This window comes from Lepisosteus platostomus, chromosome 11 (genome assembly GCF_059453375.1).
Source record: "Lepisosteus platostomus isolate fLepPlt1 chromosome 11, fLepPlt1.hap1, whole genome shotgun sequence".
NCBI classification, from domain to species: domain Eukaryota; kingdom Metazoa; phylum Chordata; class Actinopteri; order Semionotiformes; family Lepisosteidae; genus Lepisosteus; species Lepisosteus platostomus.
The window spans coordinates 9924072-9941543 of record NC_142621.1 but is presented as its reverse complement, the minus strand read 5'-3'; the positions used below and the strand labels follow the sequence as shown (position 1 = coordinate 9941543).

General features: G+C 37.0%; 1 protein-coding gene across 3 annotated transcripts in view; it reads right to left on the bottom strand.

Annotated features, from left to right (window-relative positions):
- LOC148651965 (retinal-specific phospholipid-transporting ATPase ABCA4-like) overlaps nt 1–17472 on the bottom strand; it is a 47732-nt gene that overhangs the window by 1581 nt on the left and 28679 nt on the right. For 2 of the 3 annotated variants that reach the window (XM_088598343.1, XM_088598342.1), the window contains 31 exons: nt 15591–15768; nt 14695–14826; nt 14232–14371; nt 13612–13749; nt 12665–12858; nt 12316–12427; nt 11783–11988; nt 11148–11202; nt 10662–10745; nt 9866–10050; nt 9493–9617; nt 8904–9002; nt 8531–8720; nt 8116–8210; nt 7693–7725; nt 7196–7301; nt 6914–6988; nt 6642–6811; nt 5920–6097; nt 5718–5833; nt 4857–5004; nt 4419–4542; nt 3657–3786; nt 3319–3439; nt 3166–3228; nt 2970–3076; nt 2091–2232; nt 1617–1751; nt 1202–1305; nt 878–970; nt 178–427 (listed from right to left, as the gene is read on the bottom strand). In XM_088598343.1, coding sequence (XP_088454469.1) covers nt 178–427; nt 878–970; nt 1202–1305; nt 1617–1751; nt 2091–2232; nt 2970–3076; nt 3166–3228; nt 3319–3439; nt 3657–3786; nt 4419–4542; nt 4857–5004; nt 5718–5833; nt 5920–6097; nt 6642–6811; nt 6914–6988; nt 7196–7301; nt 7693–7725; nt 8116–8210; nt 8531–8720; nt 8904–9002; nt 9493–9617; nt 9866–10050; nt 10662–10745; nt 11148–11202; nt 11783–11988; nt 12316–12427; nt 12665–12858; nt 13612–13749; nt 14232–14371; nt 14695–14826; nt 15591–15768 — 4028 coding nt within the window. The remainder of the gene's footprint in view (nt 1–177; nt 428–877; nt 971–1201; nt 1306–1616; nt 1752–2090; nt 2233–2969; nt 3077–3165; nt 3229–3318; nt 3440–3656; nt 3787–4418; nt 4543–4856; nt 5005–5717; nt 5834–5919; nt 6098–6641; nt 6812–6913; nt 6989–7195; nt 7302–7692; nt 7726–8115; nt 8211–8530; nt 8721–8903; nt 9003–9492; nt 9618–9865; nt 10051–10661; nt 10746–11147; nt 11203–11782; nt 11989–12315; nt 12428–12664; nt 12859–13611; nt 13750–14231; nt 14372–14694; nt 14827–15590; nt 15769–17472) is intronic. The other variant, XM_088598344.1, reaches the window with a different exon arrangement.

The following is a 17472-nucleotide window of genomic DNA, read 5'->3' as shown; positions in this document are numbered from 1 at the left end:
GCTTGAGGATTTAAATATTTATTCAAAGATATATGGTTATCCTGAATCATGTGATTTGATAAATGTACCCTCATTGAGATTAGCAATCATCCAAAATAATTTGCACTTCAGTAATTATATTGAAGATGTGATTTAAAATACAAATCTTTAGGAAGTGTTTAGAAATGTCTCAATTACCTGATCAAGAGTGGTCTGTGAGACAGAGTAATCCTCAATGTTGAGGTTTTCCTTGTTGGAAACCACGAGCTGAAAGATCCTGGCCAGAGATGAGGATGGGATCTGGTACTGTAGTGTGTTGTAATGCTTCTCTCTCTGTATACAGCCAGGAAAGTGTGCCTCCATAAAAGCTTCAGCTGGGCTTAGGTCTGGAACAACTCCGGGTTTAGCTGCCTTGATTTTCATTGTGACTACATATCCATCACCAAATCTGAATGACAAATCATTTTGATTAAAGTATGCCCTGTGAAAATCATTGACAATGGAACTGAAATTTCAACTTGAAAAATAATCAGATACAGTATGAAATTGGATTTATGTTGGCTGCAGCAATTTAGAGCACTCAAATACTTAAAAAAATCAAGTATTGGAACCCTTTGAGCCCTATTATTTATTGTAATAAATACTGAGTAAACAAGAAATAAACAGTACATTAAACAAAAAGTCAAGGGGGTTCTTGGAAAAAAATAATACAATTTCTCTTTGCTTGATTTCAAGAAATGATCACTGTTATTAAATGTGTTCCTGAGGGAATTACAGTACTTTTTTATTTTCTCCTAATAATTCTTTATAAGCTAAGTACTTCAGAACATACCTTATTAACACCATGCCTATAAGCTGTTTTCATATGAAATGGAAATTGAAACTGGGCTTGACATACTTGTATTTTAGATGCTGGATTGTCCCAAGACACTTGAATGTTCCATTCACCATAATCGCCAATCGAGTGCAAAGAGCTTCACACTCTTCCATGCTGGAAACAAGACACATTTGCTGTCAGAATGATTATGTAATCATCTTGTCATGTAATACATTCTCAAGCAAATTGCAAACCTGTTTTATAGGATGTGCCCTGCCCTGTTATGACTTGCAATACAGTAGTCGCAAATTATATGAAACAAATATTAAAACGATATTAAAACAAATAAATCTTAAAACCCGCATGTGTTCGCATGGAAGTCATGAAGTTACATTAACATGTTACCTGTGAGATGTTAGCACTACAGCTCTCCCATCCTGAATAACACTCATAATGGAGTTCCACAGAAAGCGTCGAGAGTGTGGATCCATACCAGTTGTTGGTTCATCCTAAAGATCCACAGCAAACAAACAGTGTGAAATACTGGGCTGAATATCAAAGTGTAGTAGATTCTGCAGCAGCGTTTCCTTACGAAGACAAATAGGCAACCACAGGATACTTTATGTGGGTTCATGGCTGTGAGGTTTTATACTGTTTATAGTGACAGTCTTTTGATACATTTAACGCCAGGCACAGAAGGAATGCTCTACCATCTAGCACTATCAATGAAATCCAGCACAAAACTCAGAAAAGTAGGGCATTTGTTTGGAGAAGAAAACCACAACAGTAAAGCCAATAGTTATATTATAGCTCCACCTACCAGCAAAACTAAGGAAGGGCAGCCTATTAGGGCAATAGCCGTGGAAAGTTTACGTTTGTTTCCTCCACTGTAAGTCCCTGCACTACAGTCGGCATACTCAGACAGGCCAAGTTTCTGTATTCCCCATTCAGCCACCTAAAACACAAACATCTGTCAGAAGATTGGATATTCATTCTTGCATTGCTGCTCACTCTGCTTTTTTAATGTTATGGAGATCTTAATTACAGCAGCAACTGAGCTGGCATTAACTGTCTGCATGCACTACAAAACACAATATCACTGACTGTGGCAAATTTAAATGAGCACTATACATGCCACTAAAAACATGAAATATATAACATAAAACATGCCTATAAAATGATGACAGTGTGCCATTGGAAAACAGAAACATAAAGTGAAAATAACCATGCGCACAGAGGCTTCAAGAAAGGTACTGCACCCTGTCTGACTGGGTGTTGTGTAAGCCTGACTCACCCCGCTGATCTCTCCCTCTGGGACTCCACGGAGCCGGGAATACAGATAAAGATGCTCACGGCCCGTCAGCAAATCATCAAGAGCGTCAAACTGTGGGCAGTAGCCCATGTTCTGATGCACATCAAGGATGTCGGTAAGAATACTGAGAGGTGAAACAGAGAAAAGAAACTGCAGATTTCATGGATCACCCTGCAACTCACAACTGGCAACCCACTGAGGCTAAGCAGGTGTGAACTTGCCCAGTACCTGGATGGGAGACCTCCTGGGAAAGCTAAGGTTACTACCAGTAGGGATTGCTCACCCTGCAGACTGTGTGGGTCCTAATGCCCTAGTATAGTGATGGAGACACTATACTTTAAAAAAAGGCACCATCCTTTGGATGAGACATAAAACTGAGGTCCTGACTCTCTGTGGTCATTAAAATTCACAGGGCATTTCTCGAAAAGAGTAGGGCTGTTAACCCTGGTGTCCTGAACACATTTTTCCCCCATCCCCCAGCCTCTACCAACAATGGCCTTCTAATAATCTTCTTCTATCAACTGGCTCATCACTCTGCTCTCTGCCCCACTGATAGGTGATGTGTGGGGAGCATACCGGAGCACTTTGGCTCCCATTGCATTATCCAGGTGGGGGCTATACATGGTTGGTGGTAGATGGGAGTCCCCATTACCTGCAAAACGCTTTGAGTGGAGTGTCCAGAAACGCGCTTTGTACAGTAAGTATAAGGATTTATTTATTATTCACTAGTAAAAAATTGTTTCTTATTGAATTTTAAATTCAAGTATCCTACAAAATAATATTTAGCAGACTAACAGAACATATATTTAACTTAATGTGATTTCGGTTGGGATTTTTCTCTATTTTGCTTATATCTAGTACCTGTAACCAACTACAGATGCTTCTCCAGAAGTAACATCAGTGTCTCCGGTCAGCATTTTGAACGTAGTTGTCTTCCCAGCGCCATTGACACCCAGGAGGCCAAAGCACTGAAAGACACAAAAGAAGGTCAAGTACAAAGCAAGTCCTTTGAGAGGAGATGTAATCTACTGTACATATCAGTATGGAAGAAACATACCTCCCCTGGTGGAACGCCAACACAAATTCTGTCTACAGCTGGCCTGCTTCTGCCAATATATGTCTAGTCAGGGAGAAGAAAAGGACACCTCAGTCTTCAAAATAAGTTCTTTGAATAAACATTTGTCTACCATCTGAAGGATTGACCTTTTACCTTTGAAAGATCTTTAATTTTGAGTATATCATTCTTGCTTCCGCCTTTGTACATCCTTTCCCTCTCCTCTGCAACATCTTTATCTTCATCAGTGACAGTACCCTTACTGGTCTCCAGCAGCCTGGCCAAAACCCAATAAGTAAATTGAAGTACATTTCCACTTTAGTTAGAAGAATACATGCAATGTTCAATTTCTTACAATTAAAACAGAATGCCCATCAATAAATATTAGTCTGCTGTCAGATGTCTGTATTTTCTGTGTCTTTTCCTGTATAATAAAAGATCTACATCTTCCAAACTCAAAGAATAATTTCCGACACCCCTCAATGTAAACTCACCAGTGATTAAGAAAGAAACGGTACTGAATCAATAGATTCAAAATGGAATACACAATGCCTTCAACTGCCATGAAAAAAAGGTTCTTTCCAACAAAATTCCAGCTAAAAGGGTCCAATCTGTAGTCTTCACCTTTAATGCAAAAGTCAAAAAATAAAACAAATCAGCATAAATCAGTCACATCTCCATATCTCAATATATTAATGATAAATCCAGTAAAACACCGGCAATATGAGGAATTTGCTTTTAAGCATACAGAACTCCAATCTAGGCTTTAGTATACAGTATGCTTCATTCAGGAAAAAAACGCATAAAAAGGGTAGAAATACACAAGAATAGGTTGGCTAAAAGTTGTACTTAATTATGCTAATTAAAAATCAAATACCTTGAAGAAAATTATCCTCAGAATGTCTGTCATCATAAAGGCTCTAAACTATGTTTTTTCTATGATTTATGGTTCACTGAAGGCAATACAGTTTAAACATCTCAAAATACATAAAGAAGCAACTGCTAATCACGTCACAAAAACTGAAGACACAACCATAAATTGTTCTAATTATTATTGAGCTGTGTTTGTGTCTGATTTAGTTGTTGGAGCTTTAAAGGAACAGTCATAGCTGTTGTGTTTGTTAGAGGGGCTGTAGTTAAAAACTGGTACTCCCAAAAGCATTACTTGGATGAGTTGATTAGATGTCAACGTTCCACTCCTGATGAGTCATGGTTATTTTATACTACTGATTCTAAATGTAGAAACTGACACTTACCAAACCTCGAATACACATCTGTCACTGCCTGATTCATGGCTAGGTCAATAAGACCTCGTCCCAGGCAAAAATGTGGAAATATTAGCAGTACCTTTTTCAACAAGTCATTAAGCTTCAAAAGCATCTGCAACATCAAACAGAGCATTTGCAAACAAGAAAAAGTGTTACCTTTTCAACTAACTAAATCAAAGAACTTAAAGTCTGAAGCTGAAAACTATCAATGAGCTGTTAACTCCAAAATATAAATTAGATTTATTTGATACTGATGTGTAATACAGTATATGTTCAGCACAAATTAATTTCCGCTCCGTGCTGGAACTAATTCTTTTTGGGACACAACTAAATCCATTGCAGCATGTAGAATACTTTTAAGTGTTTCACTGGCTGACAACTTCAAGTTCTGACTATGAGATAAAAGCAGTACTTTTTTCTACATACCCGGTTATTTTCAAAGAGCTCTAAAATAAACGTGGCAGCACTACTGTTGATTCCAATGAAAAGATTGATGCAGGATAGAGATACATATGCTGTGCTGGGAACATTGAACAAGTAAGAAGCTGGATACATCAAGGGAGTAACTGACCACCTGCAAAATAAAGTACTCAATGAGGATGTACTTGAAATTAAAATAGCAGTTTATTAGTTCTCATCTAAAGAAGTGTTTATTGTGTTATTGATGTATCTTTAATTAAAAGGGGTGACATGTTAAAACTCTTTTCTTTCTCAAAGCCTGTAATTTGTGGGTAAGGCAAAAGTATTAAGAACTTTTATGTGGGCAGGGGATTTGGGTAGACCAGAGTTTATCATTTGGTTTTGACAACAAAGTAGACTGCACTTCCTCTATTGTCATGAAGTTTTTACTTGATAACGAGGAGCCAGTTTTAAAGTTTATTGTTTTTTTTATACCATCTCCTAGCATAAAACCCCTGTGACCTCCTACCTCCACCAAACTCATGTACAACAACAATCCAAATTTCTGCAGCCCTGATCTTTTCCACTGAGTTAATGACATTGTAATCTGTATTTAATGAGCAGCTTGCATACATCAATTAGTATTATTAAGGGTAAAACCATAAAGGTTCTGAAATAAAATGCAGGGAGACACTGGCTATGTAAAAGCTTTTACAGAAGCTAACTCAGGCTGGCTTACATTTTGTGATCTTACAAGTTTAGGAATTAAAGGTGAAGCTATTACTGATTTCTGGCACATATAACAATAAAAGCATGTTAAGTACGGTATAGTTTTCCATATCAATTCCATTCTTCTTAAAGAATCATTTCAGTATTTTGGTGACTTACCCATAGAGTAAAAGCAATGCGACGAGAGCAGGGAGATTGGTTGGTGAGGTATATGCTTTTTTATCAAAGCCAATAAATATCCCAACAACCATAGCAGTACTAACTGAATAATTCAACTGGAAAATAAGCAGAAACAAGCATTAAGTAAATGACCTTAAAAGGCATGTGCTGGAAAATTCAAAGTTATATAACAGATGCTTACCATATCCCAAAAGAAATTAGCCATCCAATATATCATTGGACTGACTCCACTGACAAATTGCAGGTGCTTGGCTTTGGTGACCCTCTCTTGAATAAGATAGAGAACAAAGCTCGCTGGGACAAAGGACATAGCGAAGATCACACAAATCGCCACCACCGCATCCACAGAAGTAGTTAGCCTAAATGAGGCAATGCCAACACGGAATTTGTCATCAGGTACAAGCTCAGATTAAAAGATAGAATTTCAGAGTAAAATGTGATTTACTCCAGAGCATTGATAACTAGTGGGGTGTATACAGTATCTACCTGCTCAGGTTTTCACTTTGCATGCTTGCAAAGTTATATTTCTCAATTCAACCATAAACTGATCGTATAAAGATGGTTTTTAACGAAAAAAAACAGTTATTAACCTTTCAGCCAGAGAGCTTTTATTTCTTAGGGTTTGCTTGATTGACATAGGGTGTGCTCATCTCTTTTTCACTTATATTCTAACTTTAAAAACACACACCTAAACACACAACAAAAGCAAAATGAAAGAGAAGTAATTAAATCTGTTTAATCACTTGCTCATAACTATCTTACTCTCCGGCTCATTGGCAAGATGCTGCAATATATATGAAGTCATTGTTTTGCATTGTCAGAAACCTTGTGTTATTTTATATTTACTCCACTATAAATTATTTCTTTAGTTGTAATTTTACAGTATTATTCTGAGATACTCACACAGTGACTTCAGAGAGCTGCTCTTTGGTGAGATTCAAGGGATGATTGATAGTTGTAATGCCATACTCTGCCAGATTTGAATCGGGTGGCAAGTTGGCCCTGAGGATTGCATTGTTGGCTACATTCAAGAAGGACACCATGGAATGCCAACCTTTATTGTTGTACCACACCTGGAAGACAGAAGTTTAGTGGAACCATAATCTATGTGTTTAATTAAGAGCAAAATCTGATTTGTCATTAATAAAATCTCTATGATGCACAGAGGTACCTACCTTTACATTATATTCACTTTCCATGTATTTAAGGAAAGGTCCTATTTCCTTTAAAACAGCCTTTGTGTAGTTACCCTAGTAAAACATTATAAGACAGTAAGTAATAATTAATATCCATTCACAATAAATATATTTATTAATATTTTTAATTATAATTTAAAGTTATCAGACTTTTAATGTATATATGCATTCATGCTTAACCATTGCAAAAAAGGATCTATTTTTAGATTTAGTAACCATTTGGAATTTTTTTTGAAAGTGCAGAGAGAACTTGACATTTACCCCCGTTACATTGAGCATATGTCCCAGTTGAGAAAATACATCCTGTATTGTTTCGGGGTTTACGTCCAAGACGGGAAGCTGTCCCCCAAAAGTAATCCCTCCATACCTGTGGAAGAACATTAAGTACTTGAGCCAGATCCTTTTCCTGAACTCTTGGAGTATTAATGAAGCAATCTTCGTTACTCTTGAATGCAGCTGTATTCCTGCATAAAGCTATAGCTGCATATTGTTTCATAAATCTAGTCTTGTACATTCAATGGTGACTTTACACTACTCTGCCCACAGCAGCCTAAATACATCTGCTAAAAATCTAAAATTATTCATTATCCTTCACTTTATTTTACTTAGTTCAAAGTAAAACCATATTTTTACATCTGATGTTACAATTTTCTATATTAGGAAGTGTTTGGAGCTGGTATAGACATTATTAGTACTTATTTCTGCGTGTTTTGCACAGTGAACATTTTGCATATACTTTAACTTTGCTTATACTATACCTTTGTTCATTCACCCAGTATTTGCTCTTTAAACTGAAATAAACGAAAAGAAAATGTGATTGAATTAAAATGAGATTGGTGAAATATACTGAGAAGCAATAATAATCTGATAAATCCTATTGGTTCCTATACTCTCTTATTGTGATTTTAATTCCCCTCAGTATACCTGTATATATACACACAGTATATAATAAAATGCAGATCCTTTAATTTGGTGCTTTTCAAAACTTCTAAGTGATCCATGGAACCAACACATAATTGCAGGTTTTTATATTCTAAAATATGTCAAAGGGGCCATCCTACTGAAAGGTCTAGTATGTCTCTTCTGAAATGGATATGATTGAACTGTGATTCAGAGTAAAATTGTATTTAACTAAGACATGGTTTGCACAAAAGAAAGTTGCTGATGTATTCAGAAAGTACCTGGTCTTGATGAGTATGGGATAAGTTTTGACAAGGTAATCAGACAGGTTTCTACCAGTAAAGTCCAATAAAATATCGCCAGTAGGCTGAATTCTCTGTGAAGAAAAAGAAAGGATTATATTGAAAGGTTTTAATGATGCTCACCTTAGACACCCAGTAATAACCCATTTCAAAAAACAATATTGGAAGCAAAAACTGCCTGAAGCTTGATTTTTCTGTTTTCATCCTCTGAAAAGCACTTTATATAATTCCAAGCTGCTTTCGGGAAAGTTCAAGAAAAAGCATAAAGTGAAAAAAACTAAAACAAGACTGAGTTGTTTGACTGGTAGTTAAAGGTGGTGTTGTCTGAGAAAATGAAATATAAGTAGAATATTGGAGCTGGAAAAGAGGGGAAACAAAACAGTAGTCAACTTACCTGCAGCGGTGGTACACCCCCTGCTCCCTCAGGGCAGATCGGAAGCATGGTAAGTTTCTTGTTGGTGCTGCACTGACAGCTGGGTGAAGGATTTAGAGGGGTCCATTCGGGATTCAGGAGAATGTTTGTAACCACTGGGGACACGGGAGGCATCTCCCAGTCTGTAGTGATATTACTGCACGGGTAGTTCCTATAAAGAGTCATTTACAAAGACAAAGTAAAATTACAGCTGGCTGGAAAAGGCAGTCTTATTTTTTTAAAGAAGAGATCACTGTTAATTTTCACTCTGCTTGCTTTTGATAGATTTGTTAAGCGGTCACTAGAAGTTAAAAGCCTATTTAGAGGGGATATTTTTTTCTAATACCCTACTTACACAAGTGGTTCATCCTGCATGCAGCGTGTTCCAAATCCGGGTTTATTTAATAGCACATCTTCAAAATATTTAATCTGTTCATTTGAGGGCTGTTCATTACTGTGAAGTCAGCAATAATAGAGAGGTATTAATGACAATTCAAACGAACACTCCTAATATTAATACTTTACCATGATCTAAAATTTCAATGTAATTCCAAACATTTTAGCACACAATTCCTGAACTCAAAACTTTATTTCTGAATCTACAGAAGCCTTGAACTCTACATTCAATCCTAATAGGTAAAGCTGAATTTCAACTAATTTGTAACTATCCTTAAACACAAGTGATCCCAAAACTTTATACTCTTTAAATATGCAATACAATGGAGTCTGCTTCAGTATTGTTTTAGTTTATGAGCCTCTCTTTCGGGTTTGCATCTCAAATTATATCACATTTTGTTCTATAATATGGCTTGGATTGTAAATTAATTATATCAAAGGCTTCTGAATTTTAGGGATTGCAGATATCTCCAACCTGAAAATCACCAATTCTTCAGCTGTTGAAGACTTTTATTGTTCACATGTAACCCTCTTAATTTAGTTTATACCTAAAGAATGTAAACTGCTGCCCATACATCCAGGGATGCAGAGTTAGGCTGGGATATTCACCAAAGGGGGGAACAATCAGAGTGAAAAACAGAGCCAAAAGGACAAAGTTTCCTGGCAAAACAATCTGAAAAAGATTTTGAACAAGAGGTTTAGGCAACAGAAATGAGATGTATGCAAAAAAAACTGCATAGTAGTTCAATCATTTCACTTTTATGTTCTCTTCTGACCAGCTTATGACTTTTTAAACTTGCTCCTCTAAGACTTTTGTTGTACAAAAATGCAATGAAACCCAGTAGCTTATAAGTCAATACACATGCACGACAAAAAAGCAATAATATGTGTTATATACTAATTTTAAAAAAACAGCTCTACCTGAGCAAAGAAATCCTTGTGGCTTCGGGTAGCATGGTGAAACCTCTTGATCAGCAGGGCAATGAACTGCTTCAAGACCAGGCTTAACCCTTTGATCTGTCTTGAGCCTTTCCCATCACTGGCATCAGAGTGGGTATCTCCAGTGCCCCTTTGACCATTTACTGCTGACTTGACCTCGTTGGTCTCTGCAAATCAACACAAATAGGTTCTATAAAGGTTTTAGGAGGGAATAAGGATTAGCTGGAATATACCATTACAATCCTTATAGAGGGATGGCAAATACACAAGGTTCAAACTTCAAACCCCTTTCAGTCTGCAGAAATAAGTAAAATCTTTTGCTTTAGCACTACTCAAAATGTACTAAGTAGCACTGCTACACTTTACCATGGGAGAACTGTATTTATAAAAGTTCCAAGGTGATATCTTTGAAGGCAGAAATACATGGGAGCAAGCTGTGTAACCTGTTAAATGGTTAGCAAGTTCCGCTATATTAGTATTAGAAAAACCTGGACAACGATTTGAAAGTGACAGTGTTTAAAAAAGATATACTCTCTCTCCAGGACAGAAAAGTTACAAGAATTAATAAAGTTCCAACACCCCCAAAAAGAGTTTGTAGATAGCCTTAAGTATTTATAACTCATAATGTTCAAATGTTTTCTGAAGATTTGTAGATGACAAAGCTATCCCATAGTTTATAAATCTCACTTCAAGTGATTCATGTTGTACTGTATGTATTGCTTCTCTTTCATTTCGCTCTAGATATCTAGCTAAAGCAGGATACTGTTTATTTCTTCACCTTCTGGTACTTCAACATTAACTGTGACTTTGTTCTCTCCTGAAAGACTTGCTCGAGATTTCCTCTGCTGTAGCATCCATTGCTCTGGATTAGGAATCGACAAAATACACACAACACAAAAATCAGACACAGAGACATCACAGACTACATATAAGGAAAGAGGAGGAGGGAAGAAATGTTTCTACTACACAGAAGGATGAACAGGAAACATTAAAGAAAACATTTCTATCATATTATACCTCTTTTAATTTCCTTAAATCTTACATTGGTTAAATAGATTCAATGCAGAGTTTATAGCTGAATTCTGAAAGTGTTATTTGCCAGTGTAGGAATGCAGATCTATTGATTGTTTGCTATTTTTACCCACAGTAACTTGTATTTTGTGATATCCCTCAACAAAACCTTTTTTTTCAACACTGTACCATAAAAATATGTAAGTGGGGGTTATACCGTAAAAAATATATGTGCTCTAACCACTTTATTTACCTGGATTTGCCATGGTGCTGGAAGTTTCACTATCAGCAGTGACCTTCAGAAATATCTGGAACAATCAAACAGGAGTTATTTTATTCCATAAGGTTGCAATTGGCTTTAGCTATAAAATGTTTGAACACTACATACACCCTATTCAGATGAGGCTATACGGAATTAACATATCTAAGAATGGAACAGCAATCTGATGGCAGAGTTGAAGAAAAGGGCTGACTGAGCACTATCTCAGGCATTATTAAACCTATAGAAATTGCAGAGAAAGAATTTTCTACCATCTCAATTAATCAATATAGTTATTTTTCAATAATAAGCCAAAATCACGTTTTTGGATGACAAAGAATTAAATAATGATTAAATAAATCAGTAAACTGACCATCTTTCCCCATTGAGGACTCTCCCAAAAATCTCTGGTTATTACGAACATTCATAGAATATTATTAATTGACCGAGAATAGAAAACATATTTGGTCCAATACATTTGTGAGTACTGAGCGTAATGCTGTATTATGGTCCTAACACAAGTATGTGCTTTGACATTAAAGTCTTTGAAATTATAAAGCAGGCTTAAACATTTTATTTGGTTTATTTGTGTGGAAGAAGGTCAACCAACTCTGCCGCTCTGCACTTACCTCCTCCAGTGAAGTATCTGAGATTCCAAAACTGCTGAGCCCCATGTCAGACAGAGTCTCTTCCAGCTCCCTGAACAGACTAGCGTAAGCTCTGTGCTTGAAACCCTTGTTTGGCAGCAAATACGTCAGCTCGTGACCAATCATCTCGATCAGCTTTGCTTCTGGAACATGATGATGGACCAAGCTGGTTATACTTTCAACATCCCCTGCAATACACAAACATGACTGATGTGATGATTCCCATATAAATGAGTTGACAACCTAAATGTATTAATGAATCCCAGATATTTAAAAAACAAGATCAAACTGTTTTGGATGACAGCTATTTTAAAATATCACTTTATAATACTTTCAACAAAAAAGTCCATGCCCAAAAGCAAATGATGTTCAGACTGACTATGACACAATAGAAAATATATTCAGGCTCTTCCAGAGCTACACTCATACACCGTATAGCACACCAGTTTAATTTTCCCTTAAAATGTGCTTTTGGGCTAATAAGAAATTTTGTTGAAGTCTTTGCATTTTCTTACCATCCAGCTCCTGTTCCACAGCCTGGGTCTGCGCCTGAGATTTAATGTCTTCTTTGAACCTTGTACAAGTTGAGCACGAGCAGGAACAATCTGTTTTACAGTCACACTCGTTCTAAATTTGAAAAAACAGGAGGTTAAAGGCCATCCTTAACATTAACCTGATGATTGTCAAAATCATTCAGGGCACGTGGTTTTTAGGCCTCCTTTTATCCCTTGCTTAAAATAGGAGATATTCAGTAAACAGATTAACGGAAACTGACATTTGGTCAGCACTGTAGACAAAGACTGAAAACTCAAGAAAAGAATGTGGGGCAGTCAGGAGGAATTGTGGCAAGGCTGAGACAATCACCTCCTCCCTTTTCTTTTCCGGTTGGAGACTTTTCATTCGGCGGACCACCGTGAGGTAGAAGCCGACGCCAAAACAATTCTTCAAGAAAAGGGGCGAGCCGCAACAGAGGAGCTGGCCCTTGGAGATGATGGCCACCCTGTCCCCTAGGAGGTCTGCCTCATCCATGTGGTGTGTGGACAGAATGATAGTCCTGCCTAGAGAAGAAAAGAGCAGGTGGTAGTCGATCTAAGTATACCATTCCTATAAGAGTCTATAACTATAACTATGACTCTGCAGGCCAATTCTTTTATGCTCAGCTCATAATCAAATAATGATTGTAGGATTTAAGAGTCTAATAGATTATTTGACATGTTCAACAATGTAATTGTCCCTTCATCTTTAAAACAACATTATATTTTGCTTAATGTGAAGATAACAACCAATTTCAATAGGCACAGGATTAAAATACAACTGTAATGCACAGTTATAACTAAACAGCATTAAAGGCTGTACTATTTAGCAGTTCATTTGCCATCAAAGAGTCTGCGCATTTGTTTGTTTTCACAAACCAATCTCTTGCTCTTAACCTATTCCTATCAATAAGTGATTTACAATGTCAATGAAGATGAGCTAATCAAAAATAAATTAATTAAAAAAAGATTCAGCATCAGAATCAGGCAAAACTGTCTGCTAAATTTCAGACAAATCATTCAAAATGTCATAGAGAAAGTTTGAATTATCCTAAACCCAATCATTAAAGTTTTATATAAACATTCTGAACATATTAAATAAAAACAGCAGACTACATTTATAAAAATTAAAAATAATGTTCTGTAAGTACCGGAAGTTATTTTAACTTTTTATCTAATATGTATTTATTAAGATTACTGGTACTGGCATAAAGTCTCCATTATTTTCATGAGAGCAAACTTCAGATGTTTACCAGTAGAGGTAGCTATTGAGCTTACCTGAGCGATATTTCAGTAGAAGGTCCCAAATTGAACGTCTCGAATAGGGATCAACTCCAGACGTGGGCTCATCCAGAATTACTACCTTTGCTCCTCCCACAAAAGCCATGGCAACAGACAGTTTTCTCTGCATTCCCCCTTGAATATTAAATAATCACATCAGCTGAATAGAAAATACAAATATTATTTTCCAAGTCTCAGAGAAGTGCTATAAATTACCAACTGTGTTTTCTGCAACTGATTCAAAGTTGTTGCCCTCACAGAAGTTTAACATAGTAAATTTGCATAAGGTTCTCACAGCAAATAGTGATCAATTACCATACCTTTTTAATTACTGTTTTATTATGTGGTATTTGCGATATACTGCATTTTACTATGTTTTCGTGGAGTACATTTCCAAATGACATGTTATTGTTACTTTGTACTACTTGTATTACTAGCAATAGTCCTCTTTCAGAAAATAATCTTATATATTTATATTACTTTATCTTTGAAGAATCAGGCCCATTACTTTATAACTCAGCTATAACAACACAGTGACTTTAAGTGCTATACTTGTTGCGTGTCTGAGTGGATTTAAGCGTCAGCTCCAGTCTCCACAAAATGAGTTTGATGAGCACCTGACAGGTTCTGAGCCTCATCATTCCTCTTATGGGGAAGCCCAATATCTTCAAGCATGTCTTCAACCTCTTTCAAAGCCTCTTCATTTGACTTTCCTTTCAGTAGGGAGTAAAATAAAATGTGTTCGGCTACAGTCAAACTGAGAAAAGATAATGGAAAAATTATACACTTCTGGTATTAGAAATAAACTAGTTTGCTCTGAAAAATTATCTTTCACCATTAATATATGGTTTCATCTAATAGTGAAAATTACATATAATTTAATGTTGTATTAGAACAGTTTGTTAGATATTGCTACTTGATAATACATAAGAAATAGATGACTTCACATCAAGTGCCATTATGGTGCATTAATAAAAGGAATGCACGTTATGGGTTTTAATGAGGCTACATTGAATGAATCCGTTTTATACGTTTTTATACAGCACAGAACAAATGTTTCTCAGTAAAACCTGAACGTACTGGTGGAACAGGATGTTGTGCTGTGGGCACATGCCCAAGGACTGTCGAATCGTATCAATGTCAGTGCGGATATCCTTCCCATTGATGTAAGCAGTTCCTGAGGTTGGTGGGTACAAGCCAGTAAGGACAGACCTGGAAAAAAAAATATGATTCTGGTCCCCAAAACTTAATATCTTTTCATCATCAGAAATGCTGATACATGCACTTTTCAAGATAAGATAAAGACTGACATAGACAGAGATTTATCTATTAATTAGATCTTTGTCCAATCACAATAATAATAATCCTCACACTTATATAGCGCTTTTTCTGGACACTCCACTTAAAGAGTTTAACAGAAAATGGGGACTCCCCTCCTTCACCACCAATGTGTGCTGGATGGTGCAACGGCAGCTCATAACACATCAGCTATCAGTGGGGAGGAGAACAGAATAATGAAGCCAAGTTCATCAGTGGGGATTATTAGGAGGCCATGATTGGTGAAGGGCAGGGGGAAATTTGGCCAGGACACTGGGGGGTTAACACCCCTATTCTGGGATTTTTAAGACCACAGGAAGTCAGGACTATTTTATGTCTCATCCGAATAACAACACCTTTTTTACAGTATAATGTCCCAATCACTATACTGGGGCATTAGGATCCACACAGACTTCAGGATAAGAGATTCCTACTTGTCCTCCTAACACCTCTTCCGACAGGAACCTTAGCTTTCCCAGGAGGTCTCCCATCCAGTTACTGGCCAGGCTCACACCTGCTTTACAGTAGTGAGTTGCTTTTGGCTATATACAAAGTTACAGGAGATAAGGCTGTCTTATGACTTTCCATTGCACCTTTCAGAGCATGTAAAGTTAGGATAGTTAGTGTGTTTAGGTGTAGATATGTGCATTAGGACTAACATGGTCGTGGTCTTTCCAGCTCCGTTATGGCCCAGAAAGGAAGTGATTTGTCCTTCATAGAAGTTGATGTTCAGCCCATCTACAGCTGGCCGGAAACTTCCATCGAAAGTCTTCACCAGATTCTGAACTGACACCCCCACCACCAGGCCTGCTGGCTCAGCCTCGAAGAAAGGGTTAACTAGAGGAATGAAGAAATCTTATCTTCAGTCATGACAGCACAGTGCCTGTACATACTATACGTGTTTAGGTTTTCCTGTAAAATTCAATTACATTTTCATTTGGTAATTTGCAATGAACTGCTGAAGAGCACTTCTATAAATGTTACTCAGCACACTGAGAGAAGGGTTTAAAATATGGTTACTGATGCAAATTTAATTTGATAATTGTGTCTTCTTACTTTGATAAGAAGCTACTTGTAGCACTGATAGAGATTTGTGTTTCGTGAAACATTAACAATCTATTTTAATGAATGTACACTTCTATAAGCTCTTCTTCTGTATGTCATTAAAACACATGAACTCCAATAAAGACATTTTCTACTAAGACGTAATGGCTATGATTTACACAGTTCTTAGAACAACATAGAAATGAAGAGGTTAAAAAGAAAATCATAAGAGGTTAAATCAGAGGAAAGGAATGTTGTGCAATAATAAAGTAACAAATCTTTCCAGCAAACATTAACCAAAGCACAGGATACTATGTGCTAAGTCTGGAAGATACAAATCTAGCATAGTAAATGAAGTCAAGGACAGCTTTCACTTGCAAAACCTGCAGTGGGAACAGAAAATATAAATCAATAAGGACAGGCCTGTTTCCTCTTTTGCTTCAGTACAATTGAATTTGCTGTTGTAACTTGCGAAGGCCTTTAATAAATAAATATTAAAAACAGCCCATAATGTATGACACAAAATCTCGTACTTTCCTTTTCCAGTCCTCACAGGAAAGCATTTCTCCTTTATTCACCTAAGAGTTAAAATTGCACTGGTCATTACATTCATAGTCCTGGTGGGTTCCTGTCTTTTGAATCATATCTCAATGTGCATTTCAAACAGCAGGATTCTACGTCCACGTTAAATATTATATACCCTGATGACTGAGATTCATTACATACACACACTTCTGCTATTCTGTAAATGTGAATACCTTTCAGAATAAGTCAAATTATTTGAAATCTTCAAAACTGAATTCTCAGCCTGCCAATCAAACATCTTATATATAAGGAACAATAGGTTTATTCCATGCTGAAAAAAAGAAGAAAGAGAACACAACGTTTCGGCCGTGGAGCCTTCTTCAGGTGTGAGAGAGACAGGGCAGTAGGCAAAGGTAAAGTAGCGGGAGAACAAAGGTTGGGAGGGAGGAGGAGTGAGAGGCGGGAGCAGGGGACAGAAAGAGAGGCCAATCAAGAGGTGTGAAGTCAGAATGGGTGCAGAGAGGTGTGAAATGAAACTTCCAATGAATGGAGAAAATTTTAAAGAACAGTAGTCTGTCGTTAAGGGAAGGGAGAATGTGTGATCCTAGCTGCAGAATAATTTTAGTTTCGGTGGTCTTTCTGATGTATGAGTTCGGAAAACCGTCTTTGAGAACACAGACGGAGAGATTAGAGTGGTCGTGGCTGTCAGAGGTGAAATGAGAAACAATGGGCTTGGAGAGATCTTTAATCTTCACAGCCCTGACATGTTCCCTGAAGCGGTCTCCGAGTCTCCTTCCTGTTTCTCCAATGTAGATGGCTGGGCATTTACTGCAAGAGATACAGTAAATAAGGTTGCTGGAGGTACAAGATGTTGTCTGGGTGATGCGGAATTGTCCTGAGGGGCCTTGAATGAGTGTGGTGGTGGTTGTGTACTTGCAGGTGATACAGCGAGCTCTGTTGCAGGGGAAAGTG